The sequence below is a fragment of the Pseudorca crassidens genome, chromosome 17, assembly GCF_039906515.1.
Source record: "Pseudorca crassidens isolate mPseCra1 chromosome 17, mPseCra1.hap1, whole genome shotgun sequence".
Taxonomy (NCBI): domain Eukaryota; kingdom Metazoa; phylum Chordata; class Mammalia; order Artiodactyla; family Delphinidae; genus Pseudorca; species Pseudorca crassidens.
This window is the reverse complement of record NC_090312.1, coordinates 62,687,781-62,713,842: the sequence shown is the minus strand read 5'-3', so window position 1 is coordinate 62,713,842 and position 26,062 is coordinate 62,687,781. Positions and strand designations below refer to the sequence as shown.

The 26,062-nt window shown below is 40.4% G+C and overlaps 1 protein-coding gene and 1 long non-coding RNA gene across 3 annotated transcripts in view; one reads left to right on the top strand and one right to left on the bottom strand.

Moving 5' to 3' along the window:
* The window catches only part of STMN2 (stathmin 2), a 52,390-nt gene extending 32,753 nt beyond the window's left edge, over positions 1 to 19,637 (top strand). The window contains exons 4-5 of the mRNA XM_067712009.1: positions 9,561 to 9,752; positions 18,279 to 19,637. Of these exons, the coding sequence (XP_067568110.1) occupies positions 9,561 to 9,752; positions 18,279 to 18,338 (252 nt within the window). The 3' untranslated portion in view covers positions 18,339 to 19,637. The remainder of the gene's footprint in view (positions 1 to 9,560; positions 9,753 to 18,278) is intronic.
* On the bottom strand, positions 523 to 25,660 carry LOC137210302 (uncharacterized). Of its 2 annotated transcripts, XR_010936447.1 has the most exons (4): positions 25,540 to 25,660; positions 25,275 to 25,455; positions 2,977 to 3,163; positions 523 to 721 (listed from the first exon to the last, which is right to left on the bottom strand). It is a non-coding gene; the product is annotated as an uncharacterized lncRNA (long non-coding RNA). The 2 variants fall into 2 exon arrangements; XR_010936446.1 differs by lacking the exons at positions 25,275 to 25,455; positions 25,540 to 25,660 and adding an exon at positions 7,790 to 7,839.
* Positions 25,661 to 26,062: the final 402 nt, after the last annotated feature.

The window sequence follows — 26,062 nt, the reverse complement described above, 5'->3', positions numbered from 1 at the left end:
ATTAAACACTTCTATGTTGGATACTTACAAAGAAAAGGAAAATAGTCCTTCTCCTAAAGACTGAATTCTCTAACAGGGAGTGCAGAACAAACCCAAATGTGTGTGTATGTATATGTGTTTATATATACCTACATGCACACACACACACAAACACACTCACACATATGTACGTACATAACTATAGCATCAAATAACAAGGCTCAGAGATTATAAATCCTAGATTAAGTTTTCTGAACCAAAAATACTTTTTGTTTTCATCTTTGTGGTTGGAAAATCTTCTTATATTGTGTAACTTTCTGATCACAATTTCAGTTTTTACTCAGGTGAAGTTCTCTTTGCATCCAGTGAGTATTTCTTTACATATTACTTATTGTATTTGACCAATTACTGTTGTTATAAATTTGGATTTCAAAGGAAGGAAACTAAGCTACTAACCCAAGCAGACATACAGGAAGTTGCTTTAGAAATATTTATCATTTTTTTGTTGTCACTTATAGCTTTCTTCTCATAGTAAAACTGAATTAACGTATTCAGAGTTACAGTCCTTCGAGACTGTCGCCAACAAATATGAATAACTAACTACAATAGTAGACAGCATGTTACAGTCAAGGTAATTTAAGTTCTCACCGAAGCATTGGCATCTTATAGCTAACAGTTGTAAGTGGAGGTCATAGGTTGACATATGGAGATGCCATGACTTGAATAGAAGTCAGTAACTGACCTGAAATTGAAAATTAAAGATGAAAATTCAACATCATAGTTCAGAATGTTGCTGGTATATTTAATTTGAAGGAAATTATTAAAAGAAAAAGAACACAGAGATGATCAAAATTAACTGGATGTTCTCATAAAATTCCCTGAGTTAACCAATTACTGATTCTGGTAAAATTCATGTACTCTGACAACAATAAATTATCAACAATTACACATTTAAACCATTGAATTTAACTAGAAATTGGCCACGTGGCTAAAAGACATTTACAAATGTAATAATCCAGCATTGCGACACCCAGGAAAAATATTCTTTGGAGCCCTTTAAAATCAGTATTCCATCACATTTCTGCTCTTACTAAAATTTTCAAAAAAATCATTATATAGATTATGTCCAGGTACTAGGGTTTTAATTAGAAGAAAATACAACTAATTAACAGAAAGTGACAGCTTAAGAAATCATTAATTGATTTTTTTCTATTGGGTTGTACTGACTTAATTAGCACTCATTTGAAGAACTGTTAATTCTCTTTAAAGAGAATTCTTTAACTTCTTTAATTCTCTTTAAAGAGCCTTTAGCAAGTGCATATATCTCAGTAACTATCTAAGTGAGGATATGCATATAACCAAAACCCAACTCAACTAAATGAAGCAAAAAGAGGGTATGGAACTAAAATCCTCAGAGTGGTTACAGCTTCAAAAACAGCTTGATCCAGGAGCTCAATATTTCTTTTTACATTTATCATTTATTTCTGCAACTAATTGGTCTCAGTACCAAGTATTTTTTGTTTCAGTCAGTCTCAAATTATTTTTCTCACAAATTAGCAACTCCAGCAGAAAGAGAGCTTCTCTTTCCTAATAGTTCTAACAGAAGTCTTAGAATTGAGTCTCAGTGACCTGTGCCAGGTCACATGCTCAACCCAGTAAGATGGTACTAAATAAAGCAGGACAAAGAGAATTGGTAGTTCTGGGGCGAAAAGTGCTATTCATATGGGGTGGTCAGAAAAGGCCTCTTGAATATGAGAACATTTGAAAAGAAGCATGAAGATAGTGAGGGAAAACATTTGAAAAGAAGGCAAGAAGGTAAGGAGTGAGCCATGGGACTCTTCTCTGGGGGACAGAGTTTGAAGTAAAGAGAACAGCAAGTGCAAAGGCCCTGAGGTAGGAGTATGCTAGGACTATTCGAGAGATAACACAGAGGACAGTATGGTGGGAGCAGAAGGAGCAAGGGGAGACTGAGGTAGGAACTGAGGTTAGAGGCTTTTTTTTTTCTTTTTAGCGGTACGCGGGCCTCTCACTGTTGTGGCCTCTCCCGTTGCGGAGCACAGGCTCCGGACGTGCAGGCCCAGCGGCCATGGCTCACGGGCCCAGCCGCTCCGCGGCATGTGGGATCTTCCCGGACCGGGGCACGAACCTGTGTCCCCTGCATCGGCAGGCAGACTCTCAACCACTGTGCTACCAGGGAAGCCCTAGAGGTAGCATTTTTAAGGCCTCTGAATTCAAATGAAAAAGAAGTTCATTGGGAAGATGAAACCATTTCACTCCTTGTGAATCACAGCCTCTGTTCAGAGAAATATCTACTTTAAAAAGCTGAGTGACTAGAAAAATAAATAGTGTTAGATAAATAGAGAAGACATGAAAGTGTGCTAGATGTAGAGAATTGTTCCAGAACTAAGGATACCCAGAGGTGAGAGTGCAGAAAGTGTGTTTTCAGGGCAGTGGGTAGACCAGTAGTTTGGGCTAGTGGCCTTGGGTAGGGAGTAGTGAGGTGAGATTGTGGAGGGCCTTCAATGCTAGGTTAGGTATTCAAACTCTATTTTATCTAAGAAATGAGGAGTCACTAAAGGCTTTCAGAAATACTCAGATGTCCAACCTAGCCGAGTGACCGGCAGCACTTATATTGCCCTGGTTCCATTTCCTTTCCTACAAGCTAAAAGTTTGTAAAGATTCCGCCTACCAAACATAATACATTTAAATAAGTATTAATCAATTCCTTTTGTCATGGTTATAATCAAAGCATCTATAACTGCCAATTAATATTTTTGATTATCATAAAATAAGCATTCTCTCACTAAATTAACATAATTCTAACTCAAAGTAAGGATTAAGATAGACACAGAGGTATTTCACAGAGATGAAATATGGCTCCTGATAGGGCTTTTAAAACAAAAAGGTTATGAGACCCCTCCCCGTCCATTAGTACCCTTGAAAGACTTGCTTCTGGGACCTGAGTTTAGAGATCATGTCTGGGAAGCAGTGACCTACCTCGGCCGTGCTGCTGGAGCCTGCTGGATCTAGAGCTGGAGGGCTGTCACTGACTCATCTCCGTGTGGGCTCCAATTCACTTTGTGTTTGATGTTTTGGCAGTTTCCCCAATTCCTCACTCCATCTGTTGATACTATTGCAGCACTGACCATCTGATCACTACGTTAAATGCTCCTCCGTTAGGCTCCTTTGAACCAGAATTAATGCTCCATTGATCAGTTGTAGAAGATTATTATAAAAGGAATAAGTCCTTTTTCTGATTTTTTTCTTCCTTCTTTGATTATCTCCGAGAATCAGTATTCACCTCCATGAGACCACATTACCTCATGAGGTCAGATTTGAAGCTCGTTATTTGAAATTAAAGTTTCCATACAGCAGCTTACCCATGTGGATGAAATGATATGAACTCTTCGGTTATCCATCCATCTATCCATCTATCCATTTATTCATTCAACAAACATTTATTTAGTGAGAGGCAGCAGAGCTAAGCCAACCATACATTCCAGCTGGCCCAGGACAACCCCAGCTTATTCCTACTGTTTGGTTATCATTATTATCTCAATCTCGTAAGTATCCCAGTTTGGACAATAAATTATGTGATATGGCAAGACAAGCACAGTGTTTAAGAACATCTTTAAAAGCATAGTGGTTAAGAACACATGGTTAAGAGAATGTCTGTGATCAAAGTCTGGTTTCGCCACTTAATAGCTGTGTGACCTTGGGCAAGTCCCTAATCTCACTATGTCTTATTTTATCCATCTGTAAAATGAGACTAACAATAGGACCTACATCCTGGAGTTATGGTGAGAATTAAAAGAGTTATTCCATATCACAAGCGCTGTGAAAGTGTCAGCTATTATCGTGTAAAAACACATCCAATTCCAACCTCACAGAGATGATGATCTAGCAAACTCATGATTTCATAAAGAAAGCTTCTCATTAACACAGATGCTGAAATGTTACTGTATAATACATTTCATAAATATTTTTAAACATTTTAAAATATTAGTTATCAAATTACAAAGGTGGTTTGATAGGTAACAGATATATAAATAGTTCATCCCAACTAAAAGTGGCTTGAAAAAATTAGTATTCTTAAAAAAAATGACGAAAACTTAAGGAATTGAATGATATTGATAAAATCTCATGCTAAAATCAATTAAATTAAAAAGAAAGTTATTCAAACCACTCCAGTAAACTATAATTGGCATACTGACAATACTGGCACCATCAACTCCAAAGTCATCGAACCTCCGAAAGAAATCTGTGTTGGTTATTTTTAATAATATGGCCTCGAAGTGGACCATTTGTCACCCAACATGATAGACTTACCTTTTCCATTTGTCGGCATCTCACATTGTACATGGCAACTAAAGTCGAATCCAGTAAAAGAGGGGTGGTTTGTATAGCAATGATTATGAGCTAAAGTGCTGGATTATTCACAATTCAACATTCAGGAAGCGTTCTGCTCCTTAGAGAATGTGACATATGGTCCACAGACTCTCCCCGTGTGTGAAGAGCACCCCCGTGATTCTTTTCCTAGGAGGTAACCACAGTAAATGCACTACAGACTCTGGCAGAAGGACTCATTCTAAAGGTGTTTAGATTTCACTCATTTTAAATTTCTTATTATACTTCCGACTCTTCAACACATAGTGAATTTTAAACCCTTTTGTTTTACATAATTATACTCAATCATCCTATTTAACAAGGCTTCATTTGTGACTTTAGCTGGGTTAATAATGTATTTTCTTTGTTAACAGTAAAGCAAATAATTAGAGACACATCATCTAACCTACTACCGTAAAAGCACTTAGGTACTAGGAGATCTAGCGTCTGATAAATGGTTCTAGAAGGCAAGAAATATATCCAAATGATGAAAAGGGACAAGAAATAGAGAGGTATGGGGACCTCCCGGCAGTCTAGTGGTTAAGACTTCACATTCCAATGCAGGGTGAGGGTTCGACCCCTGGTCAGGGAGCTAAGATCCCACATGCCTCGCGGCCAAAAAACCAAAACGTAAAACAGAAGCAATATTGTAACAAATTCAATAAAGACTTTAAAAATGGTCCATATCAAAAAAAAATACTTTAAAAGAAAATAGAGGTAAAAACGTGTATACTTCAGAACACATAGAAATAAAAACTAGCACTATCTAAAATATAGTCTTAAATCTCCTCTGTGTATACAAAGTAAAATGAGTTTTATTATACCACTTAACTCAAATTTATCTTCCATTTCATTATACAGTAATTAAATGCTTATACTCAGTAATATAAGAAATGGTAATGAACCTCTTTGGAAAATTATATAGTTAAAGTGTTCCTAAATGTACAATAATTCTTCTCACCATCTCATTATTTTTCCCTTCACGTATGTCTCTTGTAATTATTTCAGTGATACTGAGTTCAGTGTGAGGAAATTTATGCCCAGAATAGGTGTTCACCATCCTTGTGGCTCTGCTATTACAATAGCAAGATGGAGATATTCTTCATCTTCCAGAACATCATGCTGGATGTCTTACCTCTATAAATACTTTGCCTTGACATTCGCATTATACCTGAATCATGCCCTCATTTTCTATTTCCGCATTTCAGTGACCTTCCACATTAGGTACATGCTATTCAGAAATGCTCCTCCGTGGTCAGATCCTTTTCCCTTAAACAATTTAGTTTTAACAACGTTTAGCAAATCCCACCTCTCCAGCCTCCCTATAAGTCGATCAAGATTCCTTTCTGCTAATCTGCCCAAACAAGGCATAAAGTAAGAATACCTATTCGACCACGTAGCAAAAACTTTACTCCGACCGAAATGAAGGAAAATGCTTCTACTTTTATATATCACATCCTCACACTCATTTTCTGTTTTAAGGCAGTTTTCTGGATAAAATACTTATTTGCTTATTGATAGAAATATTAGAATCAGGACCCGTGAGGCTGTGACTGGGGGGATTAAAGCTGTATTCATAGAATCAATTTCTCCCCAGGAACTAAGTTAGAGGTTATAGGTGGTGATATCTGGAGGCCAGGCTATGTAAGAAGGAAGAAGAATTATGACTCTCTGAAGCAGTGGAGTTCCAGAGACCCTAGGAACTGAGGTCAAAGCCCTCAGGGCTGTTAACTCCATGGAAGAATTTAAGAGTTGAGTACGTATGAGGAAGAATCAAAACAGGGAGGCAGACGTATTTTCTTGGTGAGGAATTCTTTCCATAATCAACTTCTCATCCTGTATTTTTTTTGCATGGACTTGAGCTTTAAATATTTGAAACATATATAATTATTAGATCCTACTAATGCATGAGCTGAGGCAATGGTGGTTATAACAATCCCTACCAGTGCGTAAGGAAAGGCTCCATGGAGTGGCCCTGAAGGGTGGCCTGGCCCAGTTAGGCAGGTCTTCATCATTGAGCAGCGGCCTCACGTGAGAACGTTCTGTACTGCCTTCTGTTTCTGTTTCACCCCATTAATTGTGCTAAAGGAATGCACTTGACACCTAGGCTGGGTAATCTCATTTAGCCCCAGTGGCTGCAAAAGTACTAACGCCATTCATTGAGGCATTTCGAACTGAGCCAAATGCCACACTCCACAAATGCAATAGGCCTCCCTCCTTTCGTGATTATGGGCCCCCGAGGGAGTCTGTGTTCACACAGACCAAATGTGTCCCACCAAGGCAAGAGATCTGAAAAGGAATGTATTGCTCTATTACCCTTTCAATGCCAAGGCCTTCCCTTCTCAATCCTATTCCCCTGCTGTCTCCCGACTGGTTTCGGCTCTTTCACAAAAGAAAATTAAGAGCACAAATATAAACATCAAGTTTCAACACGATTTCACAAAGTGCCAAAGTTAATTTGAGCATCTGAAAACTAAAAACGACGCAGTTGCTTCTGGATAACGATCCATGGTAACTCTGCGAGAAAGGGCCACAGAAAAATCCAGGTAGATCCTATCCAGGGCAGTGCTGGAAGCACTGATCTATGGGAGAAAGAGGAGGGGAAAGGAACTTACTAACATACCGAGCAGAAAGTTCACGTATCTACTGGCTTCAGCAGCCTTGGCTGATGGACCATGTCTTACAGAGGAATACAATCTAAAAGCACTGCTGTAGAGGATTTTGAAAAATTTTGTTTTGCTTTATTTTGATTGATTTGGTGTTCTTTGGTTTCCTGAAGCTGCCCCACCGTTTTCTGCCCATTACAAGAGACACCTAAGGCCCCAATCTTATCCATAATTCTTGGACACATTGCACCCTTGTTTTGTGATAACCCAGACTTCTCTCCCTCAAAAAGTTTTCTGGACTTAGGTTACGTAAATTGAATTGAACTTTCTGAAATGAAAGATCAAAGTCATTTCCTCTTACTTCTTTGTGGTGCTTCCTTAACTGTGAAAATTCTTAGCAGTATAGCCCCATTCAGTGTACGTGTGCTGGTGGAGAGGACGGAGTTAAGGAAGGGCTGACTGTCACCAACCACGAGGACACCTGAATCTACTCACCGTCCATAACTAAAGGAATGTGAACAGATATCCTGCACACGTGAGATAACCAAGATTCTGCATCTGAGCTTAGGTGTAGCAGGAGGTTCAATTGCCGTCCTCTCCTGTCACAAGTGTTTTGAGTTTTCCTTTCAATAATAATGGCTGCCGTTTGCTCAGTACTAACTTCTTCCATATTAGACACTGTGCTGAATCCCTAGCAAATATTATTTCATTTGATGCTGACAAGTAGTCCTATGAGATAGCTACTATCTTTATGCATATGCCAAAAAAATAATTTCATGAAGACTTTTCTCATAGAGAAACTTTAAACACACACACACCTTTTGTCAGTCTCTCTTTCCCTGTGTCACAATTCAGTAGTCCCGGTAGCAGTAGGTAAGCAAAATCCATGTAGGATGTTTTACCAATAGCCCCACCTAGAGGCAGGAGGATGAATAAACTAGAAAATATTTTTTCATGTTTTTTCCAGAAAGGCTCCATTTGATCTTGAACTTACTTTGTGTTAACATTTTATCATTTTTCATAGTAGATTTTTTTGCAAGCTATAACAAAGCAAGAATGAAATGGGTCCACTAAAGATGTCAGTGAAACGATTACGGGGTTAAAACAAGAAGTGGGGCTGGTTCCCAGAACTGTCTGTTTAATCTCCAATGAGTCACTAGACATATTCCTGATAAACTTCAGAATAACCACATCAACAAAGACTCTTAAGGCTGTCTGATTTTACCATTCCTGTAGAATTTTATCTAAAGAAAAGTTTCTTTCCCTGTCAGACTTCGTATTGTTTATACATCACAATCTCTCCAGTAAGGGCCCACGACCACTGCCGTCAACTGAAATATCTTCCTATTAATGTTTTTAATGGTAACCAATATTTAGCCCATGAAATGTTTGTTTGATCTACCATTGTTTAGATATTCACATTTACAATGAATCCTCTGAAGCCTCACCTCAGAGGACCAGCTGATCCCAAGGAACTACCCAGGAACTATGGATGTGTAATAATTTAGTCTTAAACCTGGATAGTTCAGTATTGGGTAAGACTGCTCTTAGCTGCATAATTGGAGGAGAAGGTGAATGTGGAAAGATGTTAATATATCCAGGGTCATTGACACAGTTAGCACTTAAACACAGACCTGATGCCAAAGCGCATGCCAGTGCATTTTTCAAAAAGTAGGCTGTGAACTGCCTGCATTACAATCACTAGGGCTGCTTATGAAAAATATAGCTTCCTGGGTCTTACCAAAGAACTGCAGAGTCAGAGTCTCGCGGGTGGATACCGGGCCTCGGCATAATTATCAAGCACCCCTCTGACTGTTAACATAAAGAACCGTATAGCCTCCTGATGCTGCAGGAGAATTACGGTGTGCAAAAATGTGTGGGACGTGCAGGAGTGGGGTACACAGGTTTCTGATGTTTCTGCTGTAATCACTGAGCAAATACAGGGTTTCACAGGTGACCTGGGCGGCCTTGGCATATTCAAGATGGGGCCGGAAAAGGACTTTCTGTTGTCTGTGACCATATGGAGATGGAGTTTGCACTGTTCCCAAAGTCTCCTAAGAGAATTTGGTGCATGGAAAAAAAAAAAAAGAGCAGAGGTGGGCATGGAATAAAATGAGAAAGTGGATTTAACAATTGGGGGAAAGTTGAAAGGCTCATTGCAGGGCCCAGCCTACAACTGATCAAAAACAATGAGGCAGGAAAAAGATGGGAACGTGCCCCAATCCTCACCTATTTTCCTCAGGCTTCCAAGGATGTTGCCATCAGGTGATTAATTACAGCATTCCCTGTTGCATAAATGCTTAGCAGCAACTTATGAAAACAAAAACTCTACCAGGAGGGTAAAATGCTTCTTCTTCTAGAACAATCTGTCCAAAAAACTCACAGCTGAAAATTCAGCTCACTACATTTCCCCACTCAGCACATTCTATAAAGAATTCTAAGGCACGCAGATGAGCAGGGAATTGACAACAGTGCTCAAGGCTAGAAGTACTATTCATTTGAAAGGAATGCTGTTTTGAATCAGTGGACCATTATTCCACCAGGTTTGTGTCTGGGTGATACTAAGATGGATATGTTTTTCTTCCCCAGTCTCAGGAGGCTCAGGTGCTGAAACAATTGGCAGAGAAGCGGGAACACGAGCGAGAGGTCCTCCAGAAGGCTTTGGAGGAGAACAACAACTTCAGCAAAATGGCAGAGGAGAAGCTGATCCTGAAGATGGAACAAATTAAGGAAAACCGTGAGGCTAATCTAGCTGCTATTATTGAACGTCTGCAGGAAAAGGTAATCATAACAGAGTCCTGAGCAGATGCACACATTCGTATGCAACACGGCCAGATGAACTCTCAAATGCCCAGGCGCCAGAGACTTAATCAATCTCTGCTGCGGGTGCATAAGGCACCTAACCCCATGGGCAGGGTTTCCCGGGGTAGCATGGCCTTAGTGGGCACTGCAACATGGTTGAAGAATGAGAGTAGGACTTAAAGCTGGAATTCTGTCAGATTTTTCCAATGGTGAATAGTTTGAGGGAGGCTGATTCCTGCTTTTCAAATGTATAACAGACTTCGGTACAAATCTTAGGAACCCATCTACTGGAAAAATATTAAATTGGAAATATTAACTATTTCATACAATCAGTAATAAAAGACAATATATAGTAAAATAATAAATTTAATATTTAGTCTAATAATTAATATATAATAAATATGTAAAGGTTTTGTCAAAATATATTTGGACATATTTCCATACATTTGGAAAAACATTTGTCAGAAAAGGACAGAATATTTATGAACAGCGGAAAACCCATTCTCTCCATGTAGGAAAATCTACACTAAAAGCTAGTAGGGGAACTTCATTTACTCAGTTTTCTGGTGCCTTCAATTTCCTGGTGCCTTTCTTCTCACCAACCTGAACATATAACTATTCCCATCAGTCAGGATGAACAGCCCCGGAAATCCTCTAGAAATTATTCTCTCAGAACCACTGTATCTTTTACTCAGGATAATTGTGAATCAACCTTCATCTCTCATCCTAGGCCCTAAAAAAATAAAAGCAAATGGCATTGCTAGGAATGGGGCATGCTGATTTTATTCCAGGATTGGCAATTAGACCTTTAATATCCAGTGCAAGATTTATATCAATCCAAGTGGTGGGGTGAATTGGGAGATTGGGATTCACATATGTACACTGATATGTATAAAATAGATAACTAATAAGAACCTGCTTATAAATAAAATAAAATTTAAAAAAAATAAAATTAAATTAAAAAAAGACATCAATCCAAGGCTATCCAGGAGCATTACTGTTTTTTAAAATTACACATAGTCAAACACACAGCAGATCCTTCTTGATTTCAGTTGTAAAATAGTTCATAAAATTTGCATATTTAACTATTATTTCCAGAAGTGCTGGATTTTAATGGGCAATTTATTTCTCTCTCTGTATTTTTCTTCACCCACCCCTCTGGCCAGCTCCTTTTTTTCTCTTCTCACTCTCACCCAGAATTGGTCTCCTCCCTCCATGCATACATACTTGCATACACACTTGCATGTCTGCATACATGCGTACATACGTGCATACATGCGTACATACGTACATACATGCGTACATACATGCATACATACAGTTTGTCCTGGAAATAATCAACCTGTGGAATGCTTAATATTCCTGGCATCAAGCTGCAGACTCTCCAGGGGTGGGACCCAGGCATCCATATATTTTTTTTAACTCTCCAGATGATTCCAGTATGCAGTCAGGTTTGAGAACTAGCGGTTTGTAGCTTTTTCTGATGTAAATCTCAACTGACAGCATTTTATCCTGTGCTGAGTGATGCAGCCCACATCATTTCTAGGGCCACATTTTCCCTGGTATTCCATAGCTAAAGAGACACTTTTCAAATCTAATAGAATCTTTGACCAGTGACAGCCAAGATCTGTTATCTTCTCAGTAAAGTGGAGATACTCCTTAGAGCATACTAACTTTACTTCCATTTGATGTATTTTAAGAACATTGTAGATTTTTTGTTGACATATGGTATATGTGTTTGTATGTACTAAAACTACTATGCTTCTTCCTAAAATAAGACAAAGTTAGTTTTTTATTGTGACTTTTTCTGAATGAAATTACTGCAATGAAGTTAGAAATTAAAAAGAGGATCAATAATAATAATTACGCTGAAAGTGCATGAAACTGCCGATATAAGCTTTTCTGGAATCTCCCACGTCAAAAGGTGATTATTACTGAAATGACATCTATTAGTGAGATAGTCATCAGGCGACCACACTAAGTGCCCACCATTTTGACAGCCCTCACTGGCCCTACCGATTAGCCAAGAGATGTGATACAATTCCACGTGAGCTTTTGCAGCAATCTGCCTACAACCCAGCCCTCAGTCCCCCTCCTTCTCAGTTAATCGAACTGAGCATTTGAGCAGAGCATGTCCCTCGATGGTGGCTACGATGGTATCCTCAGTGTCATTCACTGATGAATTCCCACAGACCTGTCAGAGTCCCAGCCATGTTAGCACAAAGCCTTTAGATAAGACTGAAAGCCTAAAGCAAAATCAATCCCAGTTGCACTTTAGAACTTACTGAAGAGCTCTTTAAAATGAGAGCTTCTGATGTAGCTGTCTGGGGCGGAACCCAGAGATCAGCATTTTTAAAGCTTACCCATAAGCACTCATATTTAGCCAGGGTTGAAAAGCACTGAGCTAAAGCCTTCTTAAATATGTTCTGTTATGTTGTCATAAATGATATTTAAATCTTTTTGATTTTTTGTTCTGTAAACATGTTCTTTCTTCCTTCAACAATAATGTTACACTCTTTTTTTTTAACATATATTACTATTCATTTCTTGAATAAATGAGCACCTATAAAAATATAAAAACACTGGGCTTCCCTGGTGGTGCAGTGGTTGAGAGTCTGCCTGCCGATGCGGGGGACACGGGTTCGTGCCCCGATCCGGGAAGATCCCACATGCTGCGAAGCGGCTGGGCCCGTGAGACATGGCCGCTGGGCCTGCGCGTCCGGAGCCTGTGCTCCACAATGGGAGAGGCCGCAACAGTGAGAAGCCCGCGTACCGCAAAAAAAAAAAAAAAAAAAAGTTAAAAAATATAAAAACACTAACATGTGAGTAGTATGTGGGCAGGTACTGTGTCTATATTGTTCACCACTGAACACACAGTGCCTAGAATGTGGAAGAACTCAATAAATATTTTTGAATACATACATACATACATACATACGTACATACATAATTCAGCTCATGATCTCTCTTTTCTCTCTATTCTATTCCCAGGATTCCTCATGCCTCTCACAATTTCTACTATCTCCTATATGAGAACATATCCTATGATTATTAGTTTATTAATCATTCATTTATTATTAATGATAATAAATGTAGTTGTAATGATGATGATACCTTTACTGAACACATGACACATATTAGCTTTGTGCTCAGTACAATTTTGAATGTTACACTGTTTTTAAATTTCCGTTTCTGTTTCCTTAGCACTTCATCTCAACACTCCAACTTATCATATAGAAAAGAATCAAATGAAGAGGGTGTGAGCAAAAAGATGCCTGTGCCACAAAGACCTGCATTAGTCTGACCTGTTTCAGTCACTCAAATTGAGTGACATGAATAGTCATGCTCAGGGCTCAAAATTGTAGTCTATGACTACACTGCGGATTATGACTGACCCTGCAGTAAAATTAAAAATGTTCTTATTCTTGGAGTTTCTATTTCTAAAAAATAGAAAGAGACAGACAGAGAGAGAGGCAACACCTATCCTCGCCATAGAGAAAGGATAAGAGACACGTTCTCCTTCCCCCACGTGTGCTTCTTCCCCTAACCCACTAGACAGTATCCCACAGAAAATCCACCACCTGACCCATTTGGAACCCTGGGTCGTAGCAGCTCTCTTGTCAAACCCAACCAGGAACTGTAGTGAACAGCTAGTTTTGAAAAATCAGTTAAAGCATGTATAATCATTTTGACCATAGATACATTCATTAAACATATAACTTTAACATCAAACATTTAAATGTACTTCTAATTACACCCTTTGAATGTGGACCAGGACCTGTCTGAGAAATGGATCAGTAAATTGGAGTTCCATGTCCTTCTTTTTCCTTGTGTTAGCCACACCTATATCACATTAGCTATGATTTACAGTTTCCTTTTTTTTTTAATTGCATGAGGGCTAAAGACATAGGCAAAATAATCTGGATATAGAAAGGATAAAAAATGTTTTTTCTTCAGGGAGTAACATTCTGTGATTCTTTTTCTAAGAGATGATTTTGATGATATATAACTCTTTAGATAGAGATTTCAACCATTATCAATTTCCGTCTGTTGTAACCTTTCATGCTTCTCATGTGACTTTTTTTCTTTATCATTCTGATTCACGAATGCTATTTGTGTAACTATTTCCTATGGAATATGTCTGACAAATGAAAAATGAAAGGGAAAAGAGGATTAAACTAGCTTTCACTGATTTCTCACTGTAGGCCAGGCATTTGACACGTGCTATGGAATTTAATCCAAGTTACAGCCCTAGAAGGAAATACTGTTATCATCCCCATTTTGCATCTAAGGAACCTGGTCCTTAGAGAGGTTAAGCCGTTTGGCCAAGATCACAAAGCTAAGCAGATCGCAGAGTCTCGGTTTGAACCCATGTCTTTTTGACTCCAAACTTTTATTCTAAGCTAAAGCTGTAACTTTGGCCATCCTAAAACACTGCACAGTAAGCAGACTTGGCAGCGGCATTGGATGTTGATATGCTCCCATGACCAATGTCATCTTCATGTATGAAAATGTGCTTTGCGGCACTCCTGACTCACTCCTGACCCCTCTTTTGCATTGCAAGCTCATAGCTATTAGTAAAAAGAAGGAGTCTGATGATGTTGAATCTCATCTTGCATTTAAATACTCATATAATAGGATTTCATGGATTGGAATTGATACCCTAAGTCATCTAGTTCAAGTCTTTTGTTTAGATTTGATACCTAGTGAGGTGAAGGGGATATTGAAAGGTAAAGTAAAAGAAAGACCTCATATTTCTTCGCTTCCAGTACAGAAATCTCTCTAATCACATTTTCTCCAAGAATCAGAATTTTTTCCTAAAACCATCTCTTACACATTTTTGCATATCAAAAGAATAGTTGCATACAAGCGCTTAAGCACTATTATATTGATGGGAGCAAGGGGGTAAGTTGTAGAGAACATTGTAAATTTAGATCTGCTTCACTCTGTCTAACCCAGCGTGTCTGACAGTGCCTGGCAAATATTAGAAGCTCAATAATGAAATGAATATTGTCAAAGAATAGACTTGACCTTTTGATGCACTTTCTCAGAGCATCACAACTTCCTCAGTAACCTCTTACCCAAGGTCTGACAATTGCCAACATTTTGCTGATTAAAAAAAAAAAAAAACAGACTATGTTGAAAATTACACGCCCCCTGCCTATCTGCCTTTGATTCTCCCACATTTTTATACGAAATCACATTACAATTTTGAGTATATATTTGATGATTTGAATGTAAGGTTTTCAAATAATAGATTTACTAGCATGCCTGAAAATAAACAATATTTTTCCCAGAAGCTCAGCATTTATTTAAATTTCCTTTTTTTTTTCATGTTATCTCAAGCTCACAGATTATATTTCTTCTTTCCTGTGGCAAAATCCATTTCTTTGCAACTAATTTTGAGCTGAATAAGAAGTGTGCTCCAAAGTAGCCTAATAATACTGATTATAATCTTTCCTGTTATATTACACATTTGAGTTTATATGAATCTTTAGACTTGAGGCTGGTTTTTTTTCCTAACATAGTGATGGTCTGGGCTTTCTCTCAATTTTTGTCAGAGCTCAGGTCTTACTAATTAGTTTCTGCATGAGAAAAAGATTTTATGGCATCTTTTTCCTCACCATAGCAGAACAAAAAGAAAGAAGAGTCAGCTGCATTCATGCTAGTTCCCCTGTGACATTTCCAGACAGGACATGATTTCTCTATACATGTTTTTTCCCTCTTCTCTTCATGGCTTTTGAATACAGACAAAAAGCTCATTTAAACCAATTAAATAAAATTGCTTTTAAACTCTTTCTCTAGAATCAACTTCCTGTTTACTCTAACTCTGTATCTTTGAAGGAAACGTAGGGCTGTACATGCCTTCCTCTCCCAGAACCTACATTTGAAAAGACACATTTTTCCATACAACTATAAAATTTTCTCCTCACGTTCACATTGAGGCTACATAGCAGTTGTTGAATGGGGGCTGTATAGCCAGGCTCCCTGGGTTGGAGTCTCAGCTCTGCTGCTTCTTAATTTTGTGATCTTGGGCAAGTGACTTAGCCTTTCTGTGCCTCAGTTTCTTCATCTGTAAAATGGGCACCAGAATAGAGCCTCCATCACAGGATTGTTTCGAGGATCAAGGGAATGAATACAGGTAAAATCTGTACCTATGCAGAACTGGTACATATTAAGTGCCTAATAAATGCTTAGTATTATAAGGAACCTATAAGCAGAAACTACTTGAGATTAATAGAGCTTCATGATAAGATTTACTTTATAGCTGGTCAAGATCATTGCCTCTGAACTAAAGGAATCTATAGAGCAGCAGTCCCCAACATTTTGTCACCAGGGACTGGTTTCGTGGAAGACAATTTTTCCACAGACCCAGGGCGGGGGCTGGAGAATGGTTTGGGGATGATTCGAGTGCATTACATTTATTGTGCACTTTATTTCTATTATTATTACCTTGTAATATATAATGAAATAATTATACAACTCACCATAATGCAGAATCAGTGGGAGCCCTGAACTTGTTTTCCTACAACTAGATGGTTCCATCTGGGGGTGATGGGAGACAGAGACACCCGAAGTGTGTTGCTTATGTCCAGTCTACTCTGTAAGATGCAGCTTAACTGTCACTTGCCACTCACTCATAGGGTTTTGATATGAGTCTGCAAGCAGTTGATTTATTATGGTCTCTGCAGTCAAACCTCTCTGCTAACGATAATCTGTATTTGCAGTAGCTGCCGAGCGCTAGCATCACTGCCTCAGCTCCACCTCAGATCATCAGGCGTTAGATTCTCATACGGAGCGCACAACCTAGATCCCTCGCATGCGCAGTTCACAGTAGGGTTCGCGCTCCTATGAGAATCTAATGCCGCCGCTGATACGACAGAAGGCAGAGCTCAGGCGGTAACTCAAGCCATGGGGAGCGGCTGTAAATACAGATGAAGCTTCGCTCGCTCTCTCACTGCTCGCTTCCTGCTGTGCAGCCCGGTTCCTAACAGGCCACGGACCAGTACCTGTCTGTGGCCTGGGGGTTGGGGACCCCTGCTATAGAGCCACAAGAAATTTCTGGAGCTTCAGGGGAGTAAAATAGCAATATAAATAATATTCTAAATAGAAAAATAAATAATACTAATAACAATTAATATTTTAAAAATTCAGTTTCAATTGAACACCCACGTATTTATCACCTATGATAGGCAAGACCCTGTGCTTATAGTCATCCAAGGCAGAACTGTGCACTAAAAATAGAATTCCACCTTTCCTATCAGCTCCCTTCTCAGAGAGTTTAGTTCCCAAATCAAGTTTAGTGCCCCAGATCCTCACGTAAATAAACATCTATTGATCATGCACTATGTGCAAGAGAACCTGCTGGGCCCTGCAAGTGCAACAAATGTGAGAAAATGCAGCCCTGGCCCTCAGCGAGCTTCTAAGTAAGCATCTGTCTAAGAGAGCTGATGAGATAAGAACAGAAATGACCAAAGCACAAGTTAGAATAAAACGGCTGCCACATAAAAAGGGAAGATTAATGCAGGTTTTCAAATGGAAAGTGAGATCGTTTTCAGTCTCATGAAAGTCTTCACGGAGAAAGAGACAACCGCTACAGGGATTAAAGAGTCTGTTTACTATCCTGGTGGTTGGAACTGGAAGACTTGGAATCTCCAGCATTGAAAAGTGCATGAAAAGATAATTCCGGGGCTTCCCTGGTGGCGCAGTGGTTAAGAGTCCGCCTGCCGATGCAGGGGACACGGGTTCGTGCCTCGGTCCGGGAAGATCCCACATGCCGCGGAGCGGCTGTGCCCGTGAGCCATGGCCGCTGAGCCTGTGCGTCCGGAGCCTGTGCTCCGCAACGGGAGAGGCCACAACAGTGAGAGGCCCGCGTACCGCAAAAAAAAAAAAAAAAAAAAAAGACAATTCCGTTAAACCGAGAAATCAAGCAGGCGTAAGAGAAGGGTGGAGGCTAAGACTGGAGAGGTCATTTGGACTCAAGTTTTGAAAGCCCTTGACTAAGGGGTTAAGAATTTAGGAAGTATACAACAAGTCTTGTTCCTGCATCTCATCCTCCCAAAATGTCCACTGGCAACTATAAAGCCCTTAAAATGTTAGGGAAAAGGAAAAACACCGTTCAAAATTATAGAGAAGACAGGATGATATTGTATTGCTATTCTCTGGATTTATACAGTAGTCCTAATAGTCGAAATTCTCTTAATCAAAAAATTTTTAAAAATTTTTAAATTCTCTTAATCATATGATCTTTTGTTCATCGTTTTAATCAAATACAGTGATTCAAGTTTTTTAGACACTATTAGTCTTCTATGATCTTCTGTAATGTGACCCTTATTGGGTTCCACGTTTTCCTTTCTTTGAAATGAGAACATTTCCTAAAGGTAGACGCTAAAGGGGGTTACTTCCAGTCAAGCGCATAGTAGCCAAATTAGTGGGCGGGGCCTCCTAATTCTCTGTGGACCAGGCGAGGCTCCTGATGTCTCGTCTCCCTTCGGTGTTTTTCAGGAGAGGCATGCTGCGGAGGTGCGCAGGAACAAGGAACTCCAGGTCGAACTGTCTGGCTGAAGCGACGGAGGGTATGGCACGCCCCACCATTAGTAAATCCCCCTGCCTATATTATAATGGATCATGCGATATCAGTATGGGAAATGTATGACATGGTTTAAAAAGAACTCATTATAAAAAACAAAAAACAGAATCAAAAATAAAAAAAAAATCAATGCGGTCTCTTTGCAGAATGTTTTGCTTGATGTTTAAAAAATACCTTGGATCTTATTTTGTAAATACTTACATTTTTGTTAAAAAATACAAGTATTGCATTATGCAAGTTATTTCATAATCTTACATGTCCTGTAACAGGCTTTTGATGTTGTGTCTTTCCACTCAAATGAATTTGCTAGGTCTGTTCTTTTTGAAGCTCCCCATGTCTGACTCCATTCCCTGCCCTTTTCATTCCAACAGAAAAATGAGGTCAATAGACAGTCTTTGGTGCTAGAAACCCACCATTGCCTACTGACCTAGACAGCTTGGTAATCTCTGAACTTGACTGAGACCATACCTAGATCACAGGTATTACAACTCCACACAAATCACCACATTTGTCCGCTCATAATCTACTGACTGCCTAAGAACTACAAAACCAGGCTAAGAAAAACCACTACTCGTAGCATTTACTTCTGCTTCTACTGGATTATGTGCTACAAATGTGCTTTGGCTTTAGAAAGGGATGGACGAAAAAGACAGATCTGAGATCAATCTGGGTAGAAGCAAAAAGCTGAACCTTTTAAAGTGCTGAACACAGATCCTAACCCAGATGGTTCAAGCAGCCGTGAAATCGCTTTTCATGAAGTGGGCTTATTCTCTAGTTTAAGTTCTTTTGATGGAATGAATTAATGTGTCAGGTGGCTTATTTGTGGATGCCATGATTGATGATGTTCATTTTAAGCTCTTACCTATAGTACAAGTACATGATGCTACTGAATATTTTTCCACTTGGAAACTGTGAGCTGATTGTTGCATTCAAACACACACGCAAACAAAATCAAAAACACTGCGGACTTTCACTTAAGCTGGTCTTTCTTCCCCAGTGTGAGGCAATCCTGCCTATTTAAAAAAATATTTATATATATTACTCCATCTATGAGGGCTGACGCAGTCAAGGGGGCTAAGCAGGGCGTTTGTGCCAACTGAGAGAATCAACAGATACCCACCATAAGTACCTATCGCAGTTTTGAAGTCGTTTCTCCCCCAACTCCCAACTCCCGAAGGTTGCTGCCTGCATATTTACTCTTCATTAGTGCTATTTTCCTGTATGTCATTGTGAGCAAGCTGTGATTAATAAAGAATTGGAGTTCTGTGAACTAATACAGGTTTGGTCTGTTCTCTTGCCCCTCCGTGTGTCAGACCCTGATTTTAAAAGGGTGGCCGTTGCCTTAGGCAATCTCAGAAGCAAAGACAGTAATTAGAGTTTGAAGGAAACCAGGGTCCTGCTGATTCACTTCCCTTCTGGAGCAGCAGGAAGCATCACTTTTCTCTCTCCCTCTGACAGTCCAACACAGCAGGAGAGGGCTTCAATCTGTTCCCCTTAAAAAACATTCAAAATTGAAGGAGATACCACAGGTTTAGACTGATGATTCTGCAGGAGAGAGCCCTTCTCAAAGAGCTTGGAAGCTTCCTGGCACCGCCTCACGTTCTCCCACGCGGCCACAGGACACCTTCCCCAGCCTGTTAAAATGTGATTTCCCTGCCATACTGCCGAATTTTGCACTGCCAATAAACACACTGCACACACGGACACAGCGGGGGCGTGTCAATGACCCAGATGGATACTGCAGGACCAAAGGAACCACATCCAGTTTTAGCAGAAAATCATAAATAATTGAAACCACACAGACTTACGAATAAACAAACGGAGCTATTGTCCATAGGAGTGCTAACACGCCAAGTTTAAGGTGGAGGCCACCTGGTCCCTATCTTGAATATCCTTTATTTGTGGGCATCTAACACTGCAACCATTGATACACATCCTTAAAAACATGAATTCCATGATCTTCCTTTCAGAAGTCAATCAGAGCTTCTGATTAGCATAAAATAAACTATACTTTCACACTGATTTTTATGTTGCTTAATTCAGTAAACATTACTTGAAGGGCTTCCACTGGGCCAGAACCTGTGATTAAGCCCTGGATTTCCTCAGGATTACGTTTAAATTGCGTATATGACTTTGAAATGTTCTTTAAAGAAAACTCACATAATCCCATGGATTTGAAGATTCACCCTCCTCTCATCTCTTCTACTCTCAAAAATGTGTGAAACAGTGGAGGACTGATAAATGTTATTCCCCTCCCTGAATCAAGCACCAGACTTTACAACACTTGCACTGATAGCCGTACTCTAACTCTCCCATCAGCCCTCCCACTGAGGGAGAGAATGAGAAGGGAGACACGGCACCCTTGACTTCAGCAAGCAATCACCTCTTGCATTCCCAGGCTGGACAGGACAACGGTCCTTGACTTCTAATCAGGCAATTTGCTGAAAACTGCTAAGGCAAACACAGAGCCTAAAGCAAAATTGACATCCTCAAGCTCCCCCAAATTATCCAGGTCATCTTAGATTCCCCTCTGTCCCCACTGCCCACCTCCGAGTGACCATCAAACAGCACTGATTTGACTTCCAAGTTGCCCCTCATTCCTTGCTTTTCTGCTTTCATAACCACTGCCCTAATTTGGATGCTATCAGACTCTCACAGGAGCCAACTGAGAAGTCTCTTCCGTGCCAGTCTACAGTCTCCTCTACACACTGATCGGGTCCCTCCCACATTCTACTACTACCTCCCCTTTACCAGCAGAATAAAATCTGCACGTCTTTACATGACATTAAATTGTCCCCAACACACCTCTCTTTTCTCAAGAACGTCATTTTCCTTAGACACCAAACCATGCATCCTGACATACCAATGACATGAAATGTCTGGCCTCCATGCGTATGCTGTACTCTCTGTCTAGAATTACCTTCACTACAATGTCAGTCACAAGAGCCTAGCTTGCTCTGTAATAAAACCCCCCAAATCTCTGTGAAATGAAACCAGAAAAGTTTATTTCCTTCTCCTGCTGTACATGTCCAACATGAGTCACAGTGGACGCTGCTCTGTTTCACTGCTCACTCTGGGGCCAAAGGCCTACAAGGACTGCCTCTACCTGGAACATCGCTGGCCACCGTAGAAGAGGAAAAGTGTAAACATGGCCAATCACGTGCTGGCTCTCTTAAAGCTTCCTCCCAGAAATAGCACAAGTTATATTTCATTGGTCAAAGTAAGTGATACAACCACATTTGATTCTAAACGATCAGGAAAGATTCCAGCCCATCATAAGCCCAGAAGGAGGAAAGCCAGAAGTAAGCAGCACTGATGACTACCACCCTACTGGTCACCAAATAGCAGGTTGACTCTCCTTCCCACGCGTAAAGTACACTCACACTGTTCCTAAGATATAAAATCCCCAAGTGCCACTTGTCCATGACATCAAGCTCAATGTCCAGGATCTCGGTGGTACACAGTACTCTTTCCGACAGATGTGGATGTGAGTCCTCCTGACAAGAGACAAATCAATTTAAAATGCAAGTTATCTTCCCTAACATATTCAATTTACGGTGGTGAGATGAGGACAGATAAATCACAATAAACAAGCTTGTTCTAAAGGGGAACAATAGGGAATACATGGCATTCACTGAAGATAGAAATTCTGGTGACCCATTGGCCAGTCATTATGAGGGTCCTCCTTTGGGATAGGGAACGTTCCTTGCTTCTGTCTCTATTCTACTCCCAGAGAGGGGCTCCCCACTCCATGGCTCTTGGCTCTGTTACCTAAGCAGATCTTCCTGTCCCTTTATTCCCCTTGGCGCATTGGAGAATACGCCCTCCATGGAACCTTAGCAGCTCCTTGCCATCTTGCTGCCCACCAAACTTGCAGATCCAAGACTCATTACGTTTTTACTACCATACCCTCACATACTAGTCCTCAACCTGGCAAGAAATAGATGGCATACTATGAAGGGGTAAATGAAGTATATTTAATGAAGATTCTTTTATGAGGATGTGGACAGATTAAAAGAAACCAACAAAGGATGGTGAAGGACCTAGTGTGTACCACCAGAGAGAAGCCATTTCCACCTGTGGCCGATAGATCCAAGAGAAAGTTGTAGCTGTGGAAGAAGGCTGTCTGATCAGGGGCTATGACCTTAAAGAGAGGAATTCAGCCTCTAACAAATGGAGCCCAGCAAGGAGGGATCCACAGAATAGAGCAGCCTTCTTCTCTTACTCTTCCCTCTGTAGCCAAGGACTCGCACTGGCCAAATCCAACAAGAAACCAGACGGCAAGGGAGTCCAGGGGAGGCAGTGCGTAGAAGTCAGCCTCTGGGGTTGAGTAGGATGAAGAAAGGCAGAAAGAGAATCTGGAAGGACAAACAGAGGATATGGCGACCTGTAGTACAGACCGCCAACAGAATTAGAGAACAGTGCTCATGACAACTAGGATACCTTCCATTTGTTTGTCATTCGTGCTCTTCACTAAATATTTCTGGCTTCTTTTTTCTGGGATTGATTGCTTCCCTGACACTTCTAGTTAGGCGTGGTTGTGCAATTCCCTTTGCTCAGGGCACGTTGTGCGGGAGTAACCTGTGCCCCTTCCAGGTGGAAAACTTGAGAGGAAGTTCACAATTCATCAGGCCCAATTTCCCCCTGCTCCCACGACCTGGAAGAAGAAAACAGAGCTCAGCCCCCATCTGTGAGAGACATGTATCAGGAATGGGGTAAACTCTTCTTGTTTTATGCCCGTGAGCTCTGAGGTTGTTATTCACTAATAACTATTAATGAATTGAAATTCTTTTTACCATCACGCACCATGACTTTTAGCCAACCACATCATCCCCAGTCTGAAATTGAACGTTTCAACAGCTTTCAAGTGGCTTACGTATTTTCAGTTCATTTGAGTCCTAAATGGCAAAGAAACCATTTAACACTATGATATTGGGAAGGGGGCCTCACCTGACCAGCTGAACTATTTATCTCAAATATGAAAAGGCAAATTGAATTTTTTCATTGGTTTATTTTGAACTATAGTCACCTGCATTGTTTTAAAAGATAAGAGAGCAAAACGTTTAAAACCTTATACAAATTCTAGCATACAAAAATCTTCACATACATACTTGTGTCAACTACCTCTAAAAGTTATTTTCCTAAGACACATATTCCCATGACTGAGGCTTCAGTAGACCCTTTTGTGTATGAAAGGAAGTAATACGTTTGACTAACCTGACACAGCATGGAATATTGTGAAGGATTCCATTTCAATTAATGGGGACTTCCAGAAAGTCTTTTAAAACCTGCTTGTGATGTTTCCTAAATACTAGTTAAATAAATGTATCAATTCAATTCTGTAGGCTACATGACAGACACTGAGCTAGACTACATGTTATGTGCAATGGCACATACAATCATTGAAATGATCCTCTCTCTCTCTCTCTCTCTCTCTCTCTTTTTTTTTTTTTTGGCCACACTTCACGGCATGTGGGATTTTAGTTCCCCAACCAGGGATCAAACCCATGCCCCCTGCAATGTAAGTGTGGAGTCCTAACCACGCTTACCACACTGTACCACCAAGGAAGGCTCCCCTCCCTCTTTTTTGAGTCACATTCATCTCTTCTCTGTCCCTCACCTCCCACCAGCGGGGTCATCTCGTATGGAGGGGCAAAGATGTGTTGGAAGCCAAACTTCAATCCAACGGGTCCTCTCTACTAACTCTCAGGTTAGCATTAAGCACTCAGGTCTCTGAAGAAAAAAAAAAAATGCTATCTTCTATCCTATTCCAATCCTATTGTCATATTTTTTTCTACCCATCTTAGTCAAGCTTCTAGAACCTGTTTCTCTTCCTTCACCTCCCAAGCACATTTCAACCTACCACCATCTGCCTTCTGCTCTCACCTCTCCAGTGAAACTGCTTTCACCACTACCGATGGCCCCTTTGCTACTAAACTCCCAGTCTGGCCAAATACTACTCAGGATCAGCTCCAGTCCCTTCCTTCCCTACTGACGCCCCAATAGGCTGGCGAGCCGCATCGCCTATGTGCTCCCAAAGAACCCTGTGCAAAATAGTGTAGTGGTCAAGGGCATGGGCTTTGGAGATTAAGGTCCCTAGCTCTCTGACCCTGAGCAAGTTGTTTATCTTCTTTAAATGTCCTTACCGGGAAGCTAGGGATGATCTCATAGTCAACGCCTACATTTGACTGAATCATTGTCTCAGCTCTTCACTCGACTGCAGGACCTCTCACTGGAGAAGACAGAGTACATTTCCCCACCCACTGATGTTGGGCTTGACTACGCATCAGACCTTGGCCAATGGAATAATACTGGGTTTGCTATGAGTCAAGGCTTTAACCAAGCAGGGGCTTGCCAGCTTATACTCCTATGATCTGTCATGGAAACATGTCCTGGAGGAGCTGTTGTAAACAAGGAGAATGTGGAGGCACGTGAGCAGACCCGAACCCAGTCAAAAGCCTGGAGCCAAGCCCAGCTGACCAACACTCTGAAACAGAAAAAATATATGTATATGCAAGAAAAGTAAATATTTATGGTCATGAGCCACCGAGGTTTGAAATGGTTTGTAACACAGCATTGTTATGAGATGATTAATGTAGTGTCTGAGAAGCCTGCTGACAAGATTAAATGAGCTAATGTAAAGGATCTTTACAGAGCACCTGGTACATAGTAAATATTCCATAATTATTATTAACATATATCCCACTATATTATAATTTCTGTTTGCTTAGCTGTTTCTCTCATTTAACCATAAGCTCCTCCAAAGCAGAGAGTCCTCTTCTAATTTATTGTTGAATCCCTAGTATTTAGCAAGGGTTCAATACACACACACACGCGCACACACACAGACATACTTTTGGTGAGTTAATGAACAAAATGAATTGATGAATTCGAATGAGAAGAATACTTACCGCAGTGCTTGGCATATTCAACGTTTAATATGAGTTCCCATCTTCTTTCCTTCCGCTATAGTCTAATAGTGTCTTCTTGGTTTCAAATTATTTGAGCTTGAAATTAAGCTTTAGGTATACAACACCATTTTAGATGATCAGAAAAATAAACCTCCGCAAAAAAGGGAAAACTTCTTAACATCTAACCATAGAGAAAAACAGAATAAAATCACTTGGAGGCAACTCTTTAATTAGGAATTTAATGGTAACGCTTTCAGCAACATACCATGAAACCAACACTGGTCCCAGCAGGTCACACCACATGGGCTGCTGATTCTGCCCGCAAGTCATGCCACTTAAAGCAGCAGCTGGTCCAGGGCTCTGAAGCCTGAAGTTCCCATTTGTTCCTGAGGAAATGGAGTCTAACTAGACTGAACTCTCTTCCAAAATGGGAAAGTACAGCAAGGGCACAGTTCTCAGGGTCTGGTGACAAAAAAATTCCTGGCATTTATGTGCTGAATACTGTACGTGCATTGTCTCCTTTAAGCCTTAAATTCCCCAGGTAAACAATGTCTTTCCCAATGGAAATTCCCAATGGAAACAATGTCTTTCCCTCTCTCCCCTGGGGATTCTGCTTCCCCTGTAGGCTTCTCAAGGAGTGTGTTCTTGTTTTCCACATTCAGATCATTCTAACTCCTCCCTAAAATACCCACTCTTGCATCTCATGTCACCAGACTATTCAACCTCTTTTCTTCATTGTTGGGGTTCACTACAAACCCCCAGGTCACGGTCCCACATTTCTCTATGAC